Here is a 16,426-nt window from a genome sequence, read left to right on the forward strand (position 1 = left end):
AGTCGCTTATCATTTGCATAAAGTTAAACTTTTCTCAACTTTGTTATGTCGCTCATCACACCCACATCTAGTCACCAGAGGTCGCCGGAACTCGTCAGCTCTCATTGAAAATGAATGAGATGAGGTCGCTGGAAGTCGCTGCATGTGTGTATGGGTCTTTAAATGAGACCTGATGCACAGCTGGTGCAACCCTACCCAGGTCCTTGAAGGAATATTCTGGGTTCAATACAACTTAAGGTCAGTCGACAGCATTATGGAATGTATACAGAAAATGTTCCTACCCCCTGAAAGATATTACTGAAATATGTGTCCTGAGATATCTCAACGATCTCTGTGACAGCACTAGACTGTGTAAACCGCAAACAAAAATGTGTCCGCGGGAGGCGTTTTTTGCCTATCAATAATTTTGCCCGTTCTCATTGTATTGTAGTTGAAGCGGATCATTGTGGCTTAAAGCCATATACAGTAAATTGTCAATTAAGGGCAATTATTTTGCTACTACACACACTAATGCTGCTTTTCTGTACGGTGTCGGTCTCAATGGTATCTTTGTGCAGGGTTTTGGAAAGAGGGGCTGTGGCTAATTAACGGCATGTTTCATGGAAGTCATACGGCTAAAATCGCTTATAGCACATTTACCTTGTATAAAACCCGGAATATTCATTTAAATGTGAACACTGACAACAGTTCCATAAAGGCACAGATTGTAATTGAGCTGATTTCTAAGCATTAGGCCCAATGATTAGAACTTCTGTTTTATCAGAATTTAACAGCAGGGAATTACTATTCATCCGGTCATTAATGCAATCAAACATAACTGAAATCTAAGAAATTTCAACTGGTCTAGAGGAAATCTAGAGATATGTCATCAGCATATAATTGAAAGAAAATACCATTTGTCCTAATAATGTTACCTTAAGGGAGCATGAACATGTTGCATGTTGTGGCACACCATTATCAACTATTTATTAGATCTGTTGTGTGGTCATTTATGCAAACAAAGTGGTAGCCATCTGACATGTAACAACCCAGTCAGATGACATACGTAGATCATTTGTAACTCTGACATAAAATGTAAAGGCTCTAACTCTGTTGCCACTTGCAAAGAGTATTTTTCTGGGCTAAGCTGTGCAACCCCTTTGTGAATATTAATTGAGGTTTCACTTTTGAAAGTCTTTTTCACCCGCCGGCGTAATAATGAGTTTTAACACGCTGCTCGTGGAGGTTGCTGTTTTGACAAATTCTTGCCAAACATGTGATTAATGCTGGAATGAATTTGCGAAGCAACTTTTTCCTTATGCCTACAGCATGTATGACTCAATGAACAGTTTAAAACGCCTGAGGCACGCAGAACCCGTGTGCTGGATAATGCAGTTTTTAATGCTGCCTATGCTGTTTAGGTTACAATCGTGGCCGTTGCCATGGCAAACACATTTTTCTTAGTCAAAAACAAATTATTCTCTCATTGTGCCATTTCATTGTTGTGTCCTTGAATGTGGCTAAGTTTTGGTCTTGGCCTATGGGTTGTGTACAAACTTCAATAGGTTCATTTTGACCTTTTCCATGGATCAAAGCCAGTACAGGTTTGTTCAGTTCCTTGACTTTTATGTTTTATGTTTGTGTATGTGTGGGCCCTTGTGTTTTAGAGCACAAGAGTGAGATAAAGACAGGCCTGTTTTGCATAGTCTAAAACACAGGGTGTTTTTACCCATCTGCGTGTGTTAGAGAGATCTCTCGTTGCTGACTTAGTCAGACAGAGCTCCCTGTGCTTTGCTTCTGTGGGTGTAGCTGCAGGGTTGACTGCCTGCTGGAATGAGGGCAGCAATCTGGGTCATAGTTTTATTAACCATGTACAAGATCTATCACTTTTACTCTCCTGAAGTTATTATGCTCTAACCTAGGGTTGGGCGATATGGCCAAAAATATTATCACGATATTCTTTTTCATATTGTTTTTTTATCGTATTTATCACGATATGCATTCACATTTTTACATTGCACGTTTTTATGAATTTCCAAGTTGGCAGAAGAAAAGAAAAATCCTAAACAGTCAAAATAGTCTATACAAAACTGCATTGGGGGCGCAGAGACAGCCAAAGCATTGGTGTCTGATGGATATTCTACCAAAATATAAAAATATATTATAGTTTATTAATCAAGTGTAGTTGGATATGAATGTTAAAGGATCAACTGTTAATTTTGAAGCATAATGACAGCATATCATTTTTATATTCAAATTATTTTTATATTTTGTTAAATTTAGATAGCAAGTATGGGGGCATAGAAGCCCCGCTGACTGAGGAATGAAACTGTATGGGGGTTCATGGGTATTCCCTGTGAATGGATCATTTTTATATTTTCATTAAAGTGAGAAAGACTATGCTACAAACTAGTAATTGTATTGTTTTTCCTTGTCATCAATGCCAGAGATGACATCTGATTAATTTCACAAAATTAGAACAGAAATCCATGTCTTTATTATTATTAAAGGCTTGTATCATGCTGATTAAAAAAAGCTAAATTTAGAAGGAAAAAAACGGTATGGTCTAAAGGCGCTCGGGAACCATGTTAATTTATGCGGCGGCTCATGTCTAATCACATGCAGCAAAAAGAAGCAACGCATGCTGAACGGGAAAGGGCATAAATGAAATGTGTTCAGTAAGAGAGAATGATTCAAGAATACAGCGCAGAAAGACCAGATCTGGTGTACACAGCTCTGTTTTGTCGCACTGCTCACTAGAGTCGATGAGAGGGCGCAGCTGTCGTCATGTTTTGCTTTTCGGATGGAATCAATCTGGGGTCCGGACCGCGGTGACTGTCTTGCTAACGTTAGCATCTTCAAAAACAGCAGTCTGCGAAAGCCGAATTGCTTGCGTTTTTAGCAACACACACATGATCTTCTAGATGTAGAACACAAAAGCTTGTCATTGATATTGTGGATTTTGTTTATTTTTTTATTATTGCTATAAATATCTAGATTGTTTTATTGCCCAGCCCTACTCTAACCTCTTTAACAGAGTAGAAGTTTAATGCTTAAGATTAGGGGTTTGTTCAAATCCCATTCCTAACCTAAGTGTGAGAAATAGTAATAGTGTTGCCAGCCTTATCAAACACCACTAATTCACATTACGTAATGTGGTATAAGATTGTAGTCGATAAAGTAACTTTTCTAAACGGTTCCTAATATACATGTAGCAGGAAAAAGCTGCAACTTGTGGTCAAGTCTGAGCACTAGTCTGTTGCATGGTTTGTTACATGCATTTGTGAACCTGTGCAAAAATCAGTCATGGCCTTTATTTCATGTGCAATGACAAATGTAATCATGTGTTTGCTGCTCTGTTTTGCAGCGATGGTGACAGAGGACAACCAACAGAAATCTAACCTACATACATACACACACACTTGATTAAAGATTAACCCCATTCTTACCCTATATCACCTCAAACTGCTTCAAAAATCCAGCTTTATAAACCAAGACCAACTCTCTTGCCAAATACAAAATTTATATCTGGCTATGTTTATATGTTTAACTTTTGTCGCAATCGGTAGGTCTTGTTTCAGTCCTATATCAAAATGTGGTGGGGTGTTTCTTCAACTATGGGCACTTTGGACTTTCAGAACGTAAAGTCTTAACACTTTTCACACTTGGTAGTTTATTGAATTTGTCTCCTAACAATGTCCTAGCTTTTAAGTGCATCCATCACAGGGAATTTGAGTAATTTTTTCTTAAAGTCATGAAAGTTCCTACTACAATGTCATTTCCAGCACTTCTCAAATTCTGTATTGTTTAATAGAATTCATTGGTGGAAATGAAACGGCATTGACAAGGTAAACAGAAAAATATTGTGCTATGCACAACCGTAATTTTAGGCATTTCAATCCACACATCAACACCCTTATAGAAATGCACCTTGCAGTTACTTTAGGAACACTAACTGTAGAAAATGTGGTGTTTTGGCAGAATGTTGTGTGTATGTATATTAGGGGAATACAAGTCATTTTTATGGCAGCTGTTTTATAGATTCTACATGTGATTAGGATACTGTTTTTTATTGCAAATTCCATAGTTTGTTTTTTAGAAACCATAATTGCATCTACATTTACAGTATAATTACATTTATGCATTTGGAAGATGTATCCAAAGCGACTTGCAGTGCATTCAGGATATACATTTTCAGTTTGTGTTCCCTGGGACACATCTAACCATGGTATTGAGGAGCATGGTTTTACCTGTGATTACCATGATCTTACTTACGCCACAGTTAAACTCTGTATCCTATGCAAATTTTCATAAGGGCAAGTACAAAGGAGAATTTAACAAAAGAGCTTTAAAACCTGGATCCCCATGAATTAAGGACTAATATAACTATTATTATTGGTTTCTGTCCTTATATTTTTTTTGTGTGTGGTATTTTTTTTGTTTTTTTTTCTTCTCATTTTTATTTCCAATTTAAAGGCCCTAAAACCCACAGGTGCTACCAAATCATGTGCTGGTGCCAACATATGTAGAATATGGTGGCAACGGTGTCACTGCTCTCAAATATTAACCTGAAGCCCTGTTTTATCAACTTGTTTGACAAGTACACTAACTTCTGAAAAACTTTATTAGGGGCAAAATTGTTTGGTGTGGTGGAAATGATGCCACAAATGTGGGACAGATTAATTGTTTAATATTCAAAGTCAAAATGTAAACAGTGTTGGGTAGATTACTTCTGAATTGTAATCTGGCACTGATTACAAATTACATTACAAAAAAAAATTGTAATGTAATCACTAATTTGATTGTTTTGGATTATTTTTGGATTACTTCTGATCTAATTCTTGTTTATTTGATGTCACATACATTTAAGTAGAATAAACGTACAATTTTGACAGTATTGCTTAAATGCATTAAAGGAAACTTAATGGATGAAAATATGAAAATTGATGATTTTTTGAGTACGTTTTTTACTCGCCCATTGTCTGTTTCTCAGTAAAAATAAAAAAAGACACTAAAAATGTTCTTGCTCAAGCAATTTTTCCATTTCAAATGGCATCCATGTGTGATAACAGATCAGACCAGTTATATTTGTGAATCAACGTCAAAAAAAAGAAAAGGAAAAAAAAGTTGTCACAAAAGCAAAAGTGCATTCATGTACATTTTTAAAGCCCTGTACAAAAGCAATTCACAAAACTAAAACTAATCCATCTTCAGTGTAATTATGGCTGGAGGATAGTATAAGGTCTGTGGGTGCAATTTAGAATTACAAATGTAAATTATTTAAAAGGAAGACTAAGAGTGATCATTCAATTCTGAACAATTTACTACCTTTTTCTTGATTAATAAGTAATCACGTAATCCATAAAAGTAATCTGATTACAAGTATTTTAAACCATAATATAATTACAAGTACTTGATTTTTGTAATCTGATTACATAACCCAGATTGTAAGTAATCTGTTACTACCCAGCATTGAATGTACAAATAAAAGACATTTGAAAAGTACCCCCCAAAAAAAGATAAAGGTTTTAATATCTTCATAAAACTATAATGTTAGTTTTAAAAAAAATCAGTCCCTGTGACATGAAAGTGCTGAAGTTGAAGAAATACCTAATGGCTATAATACAACCAATGTCAGTATAGAAGTGGCCCAACTTCCTGTAGGCATATGCCAATATAATAGTCAAATCTGTTTCAACCAGTGGGGAAAGAATCATGCAAAAGAATGATTGGGAGTTTGTTTGTGTACCAAATCACATGGGCTTAGTGACAATCTGTATATAAATACAGTCAGCAGGCCTGAGTGTGGATGTCAGACTGGGCTTGTTAACAGAGCAGCGGTACAGTGGATCTATTTTGGGGCGCTGAATCGACATGTATGTGAAGGGCGTGTGTTGGGTGGTCTGTAACAGGACCAACATGTGATGAAAATCAATATTCAATCTAAAGCTCTAGATGAATTACACATGCATCAGCACCTTCGTGAACTCTCCATCACTGAAAGAGCTATCGATCTGGTGTTCTCTCTTGCACTTTCAATTAGTCTCACAAACACCAATGATTGATAAATACTTTATAAGGAGTAATAAATGAATGCTTGTGAATTTCAAATAGAGCCCGACCGATGTGGGATTTTTTTAGACCGATACCGATGTTAGAGGGGTACAATTCACCGATTACCGATATGGTGGCCGATATATTTCATTTGAGCTGGAATGAAAACAGACCTTTTCTATGTGGATTTTTCACCGATTTTGCACCAATATGACTATGCAAAGGTACTTAAATATTTTTACCAAAGAATATTTTACATTATTATTATACATTGTCAACAAATTCTAGAAATGAACACTGAGAAAATAAAGAATAAATAAAAATTTAAGCTTAAAAAGCATCAGTACTGTATGTTCAGTATCAGTCAGTTGCTGACCATTTAAATAAAGAATAAATAAAAATAAAATAAATAGCCAAATAAACATCAGTAGTACTGTTTAATATCAGTCAAATGCTGACTCTATTAATACTGCCAGTCAATTATTGGCAGGTTGTAAAACGAGAAGCATTTACACCTGACGAGAAAAACAGCGGCAGCGGTGTTACACCATATTCTGCTATAACAAGTTCAGGGGAAACATTCAGCGGTGGAAAACCAGACTTTTAAATATTACATTTTATAAATGCAACGACTGGAATTGTTCACTTGAACAAACTGTGAATCCTAAACAAAACAGTTTGGTGAATACATGTTTACACATTAGCTTCCACTCAGCTGACAAGCAATGAAAGTAGCTGTGTGGTTAGCTAGTAACAGTCAGGACATTGTTGAAAATAATTAACAGGTAGACTAAGCCAAATCTATGAGAGAGAAACAAATGCGCTGAAAAGTTGCACGTATTTCAGGACGTGCAGTCGTGCATTAACCATTGATCTAATATGACAGCTGTTCGGTAAAGAACGTCGACCAATAACAGTTTCGATGTAAAATAGGCCTGTGATGTAGCCTACGATAAACCTAACGTATTCTAAACATGACTTGTTCACAGAATAAAATATAGTTCAGCAGTCGGCACCTCGTTGAAACAGCCTTCTTAATCAGCAGATTAAAAAATGGCATACCTAGCCTAAAACAGTTATTTTCTAGGCTACTTAAAAGCATAATTTTTTGGATGAGCAAAATTAACCCGTCGACATGGTCCGGTGAAAGACGGGACTTGACTCACCTGAGGCGTCTATCCTGCGCTTGGAAAAAGCCCGCTTAGTGGAAAAATAACGTACAAGCATGCACAGTTAAAGAAGACTCAAATGTGAAAACATCCATAGGGACTTTCAAACGTTTGGAAAGCCGATTCCCGCACCACCGAAGTGATTTCATTACTACTTTGCTGAGTTTGCTTGTCTAGTGAGAGGACATTTTCCTGCGTGCGCCGCGAGTGAGAAAGGGAAGAGGCACGCGCAGCCTGAGGTGAAATTAAACTCTGAATCTGTTCCAGAAATCCTCTTTTTCTTTTCTTTTTTTAAAAAATAATATTTGTATTATTAATTCTATTTATAAATATGTAACATTAATATGACAGTAATTTAAGTGCAGCCTCTGTAAAAAAAAAAAAATATATATAAAGCCAAATGTAAATGTGTAAAAAATTGATCAGTTTAATGGGGGGAAATATTAACCGACTTGTAATTCCAGTGTCGACTAGCAGCAGCAGAACCGTCTAGTCGACTAGTCTTGCACCTCCCTAGTTTACACATTAGCTTCCACTCAGCTGACAAGCAATGAAAGTAGCTGCGTGGTTAGCTAGTTAGCTATAAGCTCGTTGTCACGGAGAGTAAAAGATGGACTTTATTTACTTTCAAGCATTGCGTCTCGCCAACTAGGTAACAATAAAGCATGAAATCAACACTCAACAGACACAATCCACCACCGCACTGTTGTCTACTGAGCTGCAAAAAGATGCTCTGTTTAAATTTCAATCTGCTACATTACTGACTGCACTGGCTAACAGCAAATAGACATGAGTGACATGGTTGTCAGGGACAGGGTTAACGTTATATTAGTTTATATTGAAAAGGGAAAATGATGGGGTTATTGTTTATTAACTTTCCAGTATGTATTTCACAAACTAGTTAGCAACTTACCAAGAAGACGCCGCTTAACACCGCACCGCTTCTTATATCTGCACATATTTGTAAACATATACGCTGATACCGATATATCGGTGAAAGGCTAATATCGGCCGACCGATATATCGGTCGGGCACTAATTTCAAATATGGTAAAGGTTAGCATGTTTATAGACTTGTTGCAGTCCTTTGGATAGCAGAAACTAGAGACTTAATCCAATGGTTCTCAGTTTATCTGTGAGGATGTTTCCCTCCTGATTAGGTTTAGATGTTAAGATTAATGGTACAGTTGAAGTCAGAAGTTTACAAACACTTGGGTTGAAGTCATTAACTTATTTTTTTTAACCACTCCACAGATTTCATATTAGCAAACTATAGTTTTGGCAAGTCGTTTAGGACATCTAAACACAAGTAATTTTTCCAACAATTGTTTACAGACAGATTGTTTCACTTTTAATTGACTATATCACAATTCCAGTGGGTCAGAAGTTTACATACACCAAGTTAACTGTGCCTTTAAGCTGCTTGGAAAATTCCAGAAAATGATGTCAAGCCTTTAGCAATTAGTCAATTAGCTTCTGATAGGAGGTGTACTGAACTGGAGGTGTACCTGTGGATGTATTTTAAGGCCTATCTTCAAACTCGGTGCCTCTTTGCTTGACATCATGGGAAAATCAAAAGAAATCAGCCAAGACCTCAGAAAAAAAAATGGTGGACCTCCACGAGTCTAGTTCATCCTTTGGAGCAATTTACAAATGCCTGATTGTACCATGTTCATCTGTACAAACAATACTACACAAGTATAAACACCATGGGACCACACATCCATCATACCGCTCAGGAAGGAGACGCATTCTGTCTCCTAGAGATGAACGTAGTTTAGTGTGAAAGTGCAAATCAATCCCAGAACAACAGCAAAGGACCTTGTGAAGATGCTGGAGGAAACAGGTAGACAAGTATCTATATCCACAGTAGAACGAGTCCTATATCAACATAACCTGAAAGGCTCCTCATCAAGGAAGAAGCCACTGCTCCAAAACCACCATAAAAAAGCCAGACTACAGTTTGCAAGTGCACATGGGGACAAAGATCTTACTTTTTGGAGAAATGTCCTCTGGTCTGATGAAACAAAAATTGTACTGTTTGGCCATAATGACCATCGATATGATTGGAGGGAAAAGGGTGAGGCTTGCAAGCTGAAGAACAAAATCAAATCAAATCACTTTTATTGTCACACAGCCATATACACAAGTGCAATAGTGTGTGAAATTCTTGGGTGCAGTTCCAAGCAACATAGTAGTCATGACAGTGATGAGACGTATACCAATTTACAATAAACATCAGATTTACAACACAATTTAAAATCTAATATACACATAATTACACACAACACAATATACAAATAATAACATACAATGTACAGTATACAATACACACAATATAGAATACGCATTAAACAATAAAAGTATGTATAGTGTATGTATAGAATGTACAGTAGGTAATTGTTAAGAGAGAATATAATATAATAATAATATAATTATGACAGTCCGGTGTGAGATATAAGAGTAATAGTGCAGTGCTGATGTATATGATGTAGCACCATCCCAACCGTGAAGCATGGGGGTGGCAGCATCATGTTGTGGGGGTGCTTTGCTGCAGGAGGGACTGGTGCACTTCACAAAACAGATGGCATCATGAGGAAGGAAATTTATGTGGATATATTGAAGCAACATCTCAAGACATCAGCCAGGAAGTTAAAGCTCAGTTGCAAATGTCTTCCAAATGGACAATGACCCCAAACATACCTCCAAAGTTGTGGCAAAATGGCTTAAGCACAACAAAGTCCAGGTATTGGAGTGGCCATCACAAAGCCCTGACCTCAATCCAATAGGAAATTTGTGGGCAGAACTGAAAAAGCGTGTGTGAGCAAGGAGGTCTACAAACCTGACTCAGTTACACCAGTTCTGTCTGGAGGAATGGGACAAAATTCCAGCAACTTATTGTGAGAAGCTTGTGGAAGGATACCCAAAACATTTGACCCAAGTTAAACAATTTAAAGGCAATGCTCCCAAATACTAACAAAGTGTATGTAAACTTCTGACCCACTGGGAATGTGATGAAAGAAATAAAAGCTGAAATAAATCATTCTCTCTACTATTATTCTGACATTTCACATTCTTAAAATAAAGTAGTGATCCTAACTGACCTAAGACAGGGAATGTTTTCTACGATTAAATGTCAGGAATTGTGAAAAACTGAGTTTAAATGTATTTGGCTAAGGTGTATGTAAACTTCTGACTTCAGCTGTATGTGGAAGTTTAGGATATGGGAAAGAAGGGAATAAAGACCTAGGTTTGTCATGTCATCTTTTTTCATTATTAAGGTCTGTGTACTGGTTTATTTACAGTAATAACTAGGGCTGCACGATTTGGTTATCAAATGGTGAAATGCAATGAAATAATTGGGTTTTTAATATCCTCTTCATTCCAAATCTGGTGACAAGCTGACAAACATCTCTATTCATAAACTCCATTATGCCACCCTATTATTTTCTCTTTCTCCAGATGAAGGTGAATATTCTTGGTGATGTCGTCGATCAGGGTTCCACCAACCTGCAGATTGACCCGGCTGGCTTCAGCCCTCACGCTGCCATCTACTCCATGAGGCCCGACGTGCGCTGCATCATTCACATAAGCACACCGGATACTGCTGCTGTAAGCATTCGCCCACTTCACCCTGTGAAATGTAGTTTGATAAACACAGGCACTCCATCTCACCAAAAATATAATTTATAATGGAGCTTATAAACAATATGGAGTATGCATGAAACAGAGTATAATCATGAATAAAGATGGGTTGATCCCAAGGAGGTACAGACAGACACGCATTGTGTATATTTTTTTCATTGAGTTGGGCAGCGAATCTTCACATAATGACAACATGATGCATTATATTTTAATTATACAGTCTTTTGTACATAAGTTTTATTCAGATAGAATGATTCTTTTAAGTATACAGTCTACATTATGGCCAGTTTCTTCAGACACTTGTTTCCTAGCAAGACATAATGCAGTCATGTGTTGACATTTATGTTGTTGTTCTTGGCAGATACCATAAACAAATAATTTAACAGGTAGTTAAAGGGCAGTTCACTCAAAAATCAAATTTCTGTCATTATTCACCCTCAAGTCTGTATGAATTTGCCTCTTTCATAAAACAATAAAGATGTTAGGCAGTATATCTCAGTCACCATTCACTGTCACTGCATCTTACTTTAAATACAATAAAAGTGAATGGTGACTGAAACTAACACTCTCCCTAACATCTCCTTTTAAATTCCAACAGATTATTTTATAACAGTCTATAATAATGAATAGATGATACACTGGAACAACAATACATAATGCATCAGCCAAAGACATTTGTCAGAAATGTTATTATATATTCAGTTATGTACGTGTCATTACCAGAGTAATTAGTCCAAGTACTTGAGTAGACAAAACGCCCATCCCTAGTGCATACCTATTGAGCTTCAATGATAATTTAAATACACAATAAAAAGTCCCACCTAGTTTTAATTTGTGAATAAGGCATTATTGACAGCCCTTATTTAAATAATTAGCAATACGTTTAAAAAAAAAAAAATAGATTTAATATCATAATTTGTACAAGAATCTGTCTTGTATCTTTGTCATGTCAGGTGTCGTCTATGAAGTGCGGTCTTTTGCCAATCTCTCAAGAGGCTCTCATCTTGGGTGACATCGCCTACTACAACTACCAAGGCAGCCTGGATGAGCAGGATGAGCGCAAAGAGCTCCAGAAAGCTCTCGGACCCTCCACCAAGGTAAACAACAAACTAATTTGACTCTCTAGGATGCAAAACTCAAGGAAGCATGCTATTGAGTATGAAAGGTAAGAAACTATCATTTTCTTATGCCCTTGATTTCTCACTAATGAACTATATTCATGTGTGTGTGTGTGTGTGTGTGTGTGTGTGTTTGTTGCAGGTGTTGGTTTTAAGGAATCATGGGGTTGTTGCTCTCGGGGAGACTATTGAAGAGACCTTTCACTACATTTACAACGTCAAAATTGCCTGTGAGATTCAGGTAATGTGCACAATAGCCTGGATGGATTTCATCATTGGAGCTGCATTGTTGTATTTAAAGATATTTTTAAGGATGCATTTCAAAGCCTAGTGAGCTGCCTACCTAGACAGCATTTTTGGGTACAATCGGCATTTAAATTAAGCAAAACAAGTGCATGTTTTTTCTCCAACTGTTTGATTTTCTGTCACTCTCAGTCTCATTTTCTCCTTCCTTCCCTTGCTGATTTGTACAGTCCTTTTATTGGATTTTGTTGATGTTTTCAAATGAACATGCAAGCACACACACCCTACAGGAAGTCAGGTAGTCATTGGGTTTATCTGATGGCGAAGATAAAATCCTTTAGCGAGACATTGCCAAATGAAATCTCTACTCCTGGCTTCATTTAGAAAAATATATTGCTGAAATTGATGGCCTTAAATAATGTCCGTTTATCTTGTAGATAAAAAAAAAATGCCTCTGTCTCTCTCTCTGTAGGTGAATGCATTCTCATGTGCGGGGGGAGTGGAAAACCTGATCGTGTTGGATCTGGAGCAGTTTAAATCCCGTACACAGGGGGTGGCAGAAGCTGGAGTCAACATGGGCTCTCAGCACAAATGGAGACTGGGAGAGCTGGAGTTCGAGTCGCTCATGAGAATGCTGGACAACCTGGTACGCTTTTGTGTGTAAAAACATTTGCTGTGTTCTGATAGCTGGTTTGAGCATGGTATTAGCAACACCAATGTCAGGGAACACATACTGATCAACTCTATACTTTTATGCACCATGTATATATAGGACACTTAACTATTAATCAAACTCTATATAAGAGGAATCATCTCAATGGAAAAACTTGGTCACATCTTTCCTCTTATTGATTTTTTTTTTTTCCTTTCTTCCACTTTCCTTAACAATTAGGCAGAACTTTTTAGTATTTTAGACAAAAGGAGACAGACATAACACGAGAGAGAGGCAAAAAAGGTGTTGAAAGGAGTCACTCCTCTTTGCTCTATGCCAGTGTTTCCTACATAATTCAGCTCTTGCAGCGGGGGGAAATGCGCCGCAATTACTGCAATCTCACCTAAATATCACAGGAGGCTAATTTTCCCAATGGTTACCTCTAGTTTTATTCAGATAGAATGATTCTTTTAAGTATACAGTCTACATTATGGCCAGTTTCTTCAGACACTTGTTTCCTAGCAAGACATAATGCAGTCATGTGTTGACATTTATGTTGTTGTTCTTGGCAGATACCATAAACAAATACTTTAACAGGTAGTTAATGGGCAGTTCACCCAAAAATTAAATTTCTGAAAGGTGTTGGGCAGTATGTCTCAGTCACCATTCACTGTCACTGCACCTTACTTTAAATACAATAAAAGTGAATGGTGACTGAAACTAACACTCTCCCTAACATCTCCTTTTAAGTTCCACGGGAGAAAGTCATACAGCTTTGCAACAACATGAAGGTGAGTAAGTGATTACAGAAATTTCATTTGAGTGAACTGTCACTTTAAGAGTACATGTCAATACTCAACAGTTGCATTAAATGAAATCCAGAGAGAGCCTTGCTTATATAATATGTATATTAAAGATAGACTGACAATAATATTTTCATTTTATGTATATTATTAGTGTTATAGTATTAATATATAATTATTGTTTATGTATATTACATACACCGATCAGCCACAACATTAAAACCACCTGCCTAATGTTGTGTAGGTCCCCCTCGTGCCGCCAAAACAGCGCCAACCCGCATCTCAGTATAGCTTTCAGAGATTATATTCTTCTCATCACAATTGTACAGAGTGGTTATCTGAGTTACCGTAGACTTTGTCAGTTCAAACCAGTCTGTCCATTCTCTGTTGACCTCTCTCATCAGCAAGACATTTCAGTCCACAGAACTGCCACTCACTGGATGATGCCACGCTCCAACTCATTGAGATCACATTTTTCCCCATTCTGATGGTTGATGTGAACATTAACTGAAGCTCCTGACCCGTATATGCATGATTTTATGCACTGCACTGCTGCCACACGATTCGCTGATTAGATAATCACATGGATGATTGTTGGTATCAGACGGGCTGGTTTGAGTATTTCTGGGATTTTCACACACAACAGTCTCTAGAATTTACTCAGAATGGTGCCAAAAACAAAAAACATCCAGTGAGTGGCAGTTCTGTGGACTGAAATGTCTTGTTGATGAGAGAGGTCAACAGAGAATGGCCAGACTGGTTTGAACTGACAAAGTCTACGGTAACTCAGATAACCACTCTGTACAATTGTGATGAGAAGAATATCATCTCTGAATGCTATACTGAGATGCGGGTTGGCACTGTTTTGGCGGCACGAGGGGGACCTACACAATATTAGGCAGGTGGTTTTAATGTTGTGGCTGATCGGTGTATTTATTAAAACTGCTCTAGGGAGATGAGATGTAGCTGTTTAAGTGTTTCTTTTCACCCTGAAGCTGAGCATTTCTGGTTGCACACAAGGCAATTTTCTGCTTTCTTGGTGCTGTATTTTTATGATGGAGCGCCACATTATGAAAGGCGGCAAAATTAGATTGCTCCAACGTTGCGCACTTGCATTGTTGACAGCTTTGTTGATTATAAACAAAAGCGATAGTTTTAATGCAACGCTCGCTTACAGAGATGCGGTACAACGGCATTCACATGTTGAATTAACAGGTTTATAGATCTGTAACATCTTAATTCAGTAAACATGCGCATCCTCACTGCGCACGCTCACACTGAACTCAAGCATTTAATGAGCAGCTGAAAGCAGTACAAGGGATAGAGGGATGCAGAAGAGATTATTTATTCGTGCAGATTCTGGAATTACAGTTTAATACAAAGACGAGTTTATTGATTTGATTTCATCTGTATGGATTGGTTTACCAGTGACACAATGAAATAGACGTTGTTTTTGCGTAATTTTATCTCATCACATTCAATTCAGACTGCAAGCTCACAACTTCTTTTGCTGTGGTGCTAGAAATTCAGTAGCGATGGAGTGTTTTTTTTCTCTCTCTGAGATAGGGAAAAATGCAAGCATGTGGAAAGTCTGTCTTCTCACCCGGGAGAGCAGACTGGAGTGGAAGAGGAATAAACTCTGAAATGATAATGATATGGTGTGGTGTTTAGTAAGCGGCTACAGAGACTGTGAGAGCTGCTGACACCAGCTTCCAATGAACCAGTATATTTTTCCTACTTATGCTGGAGAATTTTAATATATGGTAGCATATTGTGTTTGTATTTGAATTGTCACACACCTTCAGCAAATTTTCCCAAGCGTAACTCGTATAAACCAATTCAAAGAGTTTAATTATCAATCTTATTAATGAAGGCCTTTTAGTCATTCATCTCTGAAGGCAGTAACTGAATGATTTAAGAATAGGGCTTATCCTCCATTATTGTCTTGTCATGTGAGGAGGAATTGGATGTACACTACAGGAGTTGGTCTGCAGATGGGTTATTGTGGTTTTGAAAAAGTCACTAGTTTTTATTGTATTTTCACTTTCAGTTCAGTGTAAGTTTTAATTCAGAAATAGTTTTGTTTGTATTGTTTTAGTTTCTGTATCATTTTAATAAAGCACCGCAAAATGTTTCATTTGCCACACTCAACACTTCATCAGAAAATGCCACAAGTGAATGTGATTGCCATGTAAAACAACCAATCAGATGACCACTCTTTGTCTAATAGAGTGCGCAGTGCCCGCCCGTCTTTCTTCCGAAAGTATTTTTCTTTTTCTTTTAACAGGGATTTACTAAAATTCTTCATAAGAGTTGAAAGCTATGAACCAAACCAACCAGCTCTGAGGAGAGTCACAAAGTTAAAAACTTCTGCTTCAAATCTAAAAGTATTTGAAAATCAGACAAAGGTACAAGCCTGCGTACTTCACATGTGTAATGAGGAAATGAACTACAATCTGATTAAGCATTGTGAATGTCAGTCTAATTAAAAATGTTAGAAAAATATTAAACTATTGGTTTAAAGTTGATTAAGTATAGAAACAGTATATTTACATTTTTGCCACATACTCATTATTTGGCGTGCTCTGTTTGATGTGATTGGTGGATTGTTTTCCTTCAGGATCATGGATATTGTAGTTTTTCACCAGTAATTCTTCCATTAATTTTATTTTTTTTTCTTATGGACTGATGGCTTTAACAGAAGAATATACCATTGATTAACAACCACAAAGCTCACGGTAGATCTGTCTTTAAAGTTTAAGTT

The 16,426-nt window shown here is 37.1% G+C and overlaps 1 protein-coding gene across 7 annotated transcripts in view; it reads left to right on the forward strand.

Moving 5' to 3' along the window:
- The window catches only part of LOC127438356 (gamma-adducin-like), a 140,791-nt gene that overhangs the window by 115,700 nt on the left and 8,665 nt on the right, over positions 1–16,426 (forward strand). For all 7 annotated transcript variants that reach the window (XM_051693884.1, XM_051693885.1, XM_051693887.1 and 4 more), the window contains 4 exons: positions 10,664–10,813; positions 11,800–11,943; positions 12,107–12,205; positions 12,680–12,853. In XM_051693884.1, coding sequence (XP_051549844.1) covers positions 10,664–10,813; positions 11,800–11,943; positions 12,107–12,205; positions 12,680–12,853 — 567 coding nt within the window. The remainder of the gene's footprint in view (positions 1–10,663; positions 10,814–11,799; positions 11,944–12,106; positions 12,206–12,679; positions 12,854–16,426) is intronic.

Source organism: Myxocyprinus asiaticus, chromosome 49 (assembly GCF_019703515.2).
Source record: "Myxocyprinus asiaticus isolate MX2 ecotype Aquarium Trade chromosome 49, UBuf_Myxa_2, whole genome shotgun sequence".
In the NCBI taxonomy this organism is placed as follows: Eukaryota; Metazoa; Chordata; class Actinopteri; order Cypriniformes; family Catostomidae; genus Myxocyprinus; species Myxocyprinus asiaticus.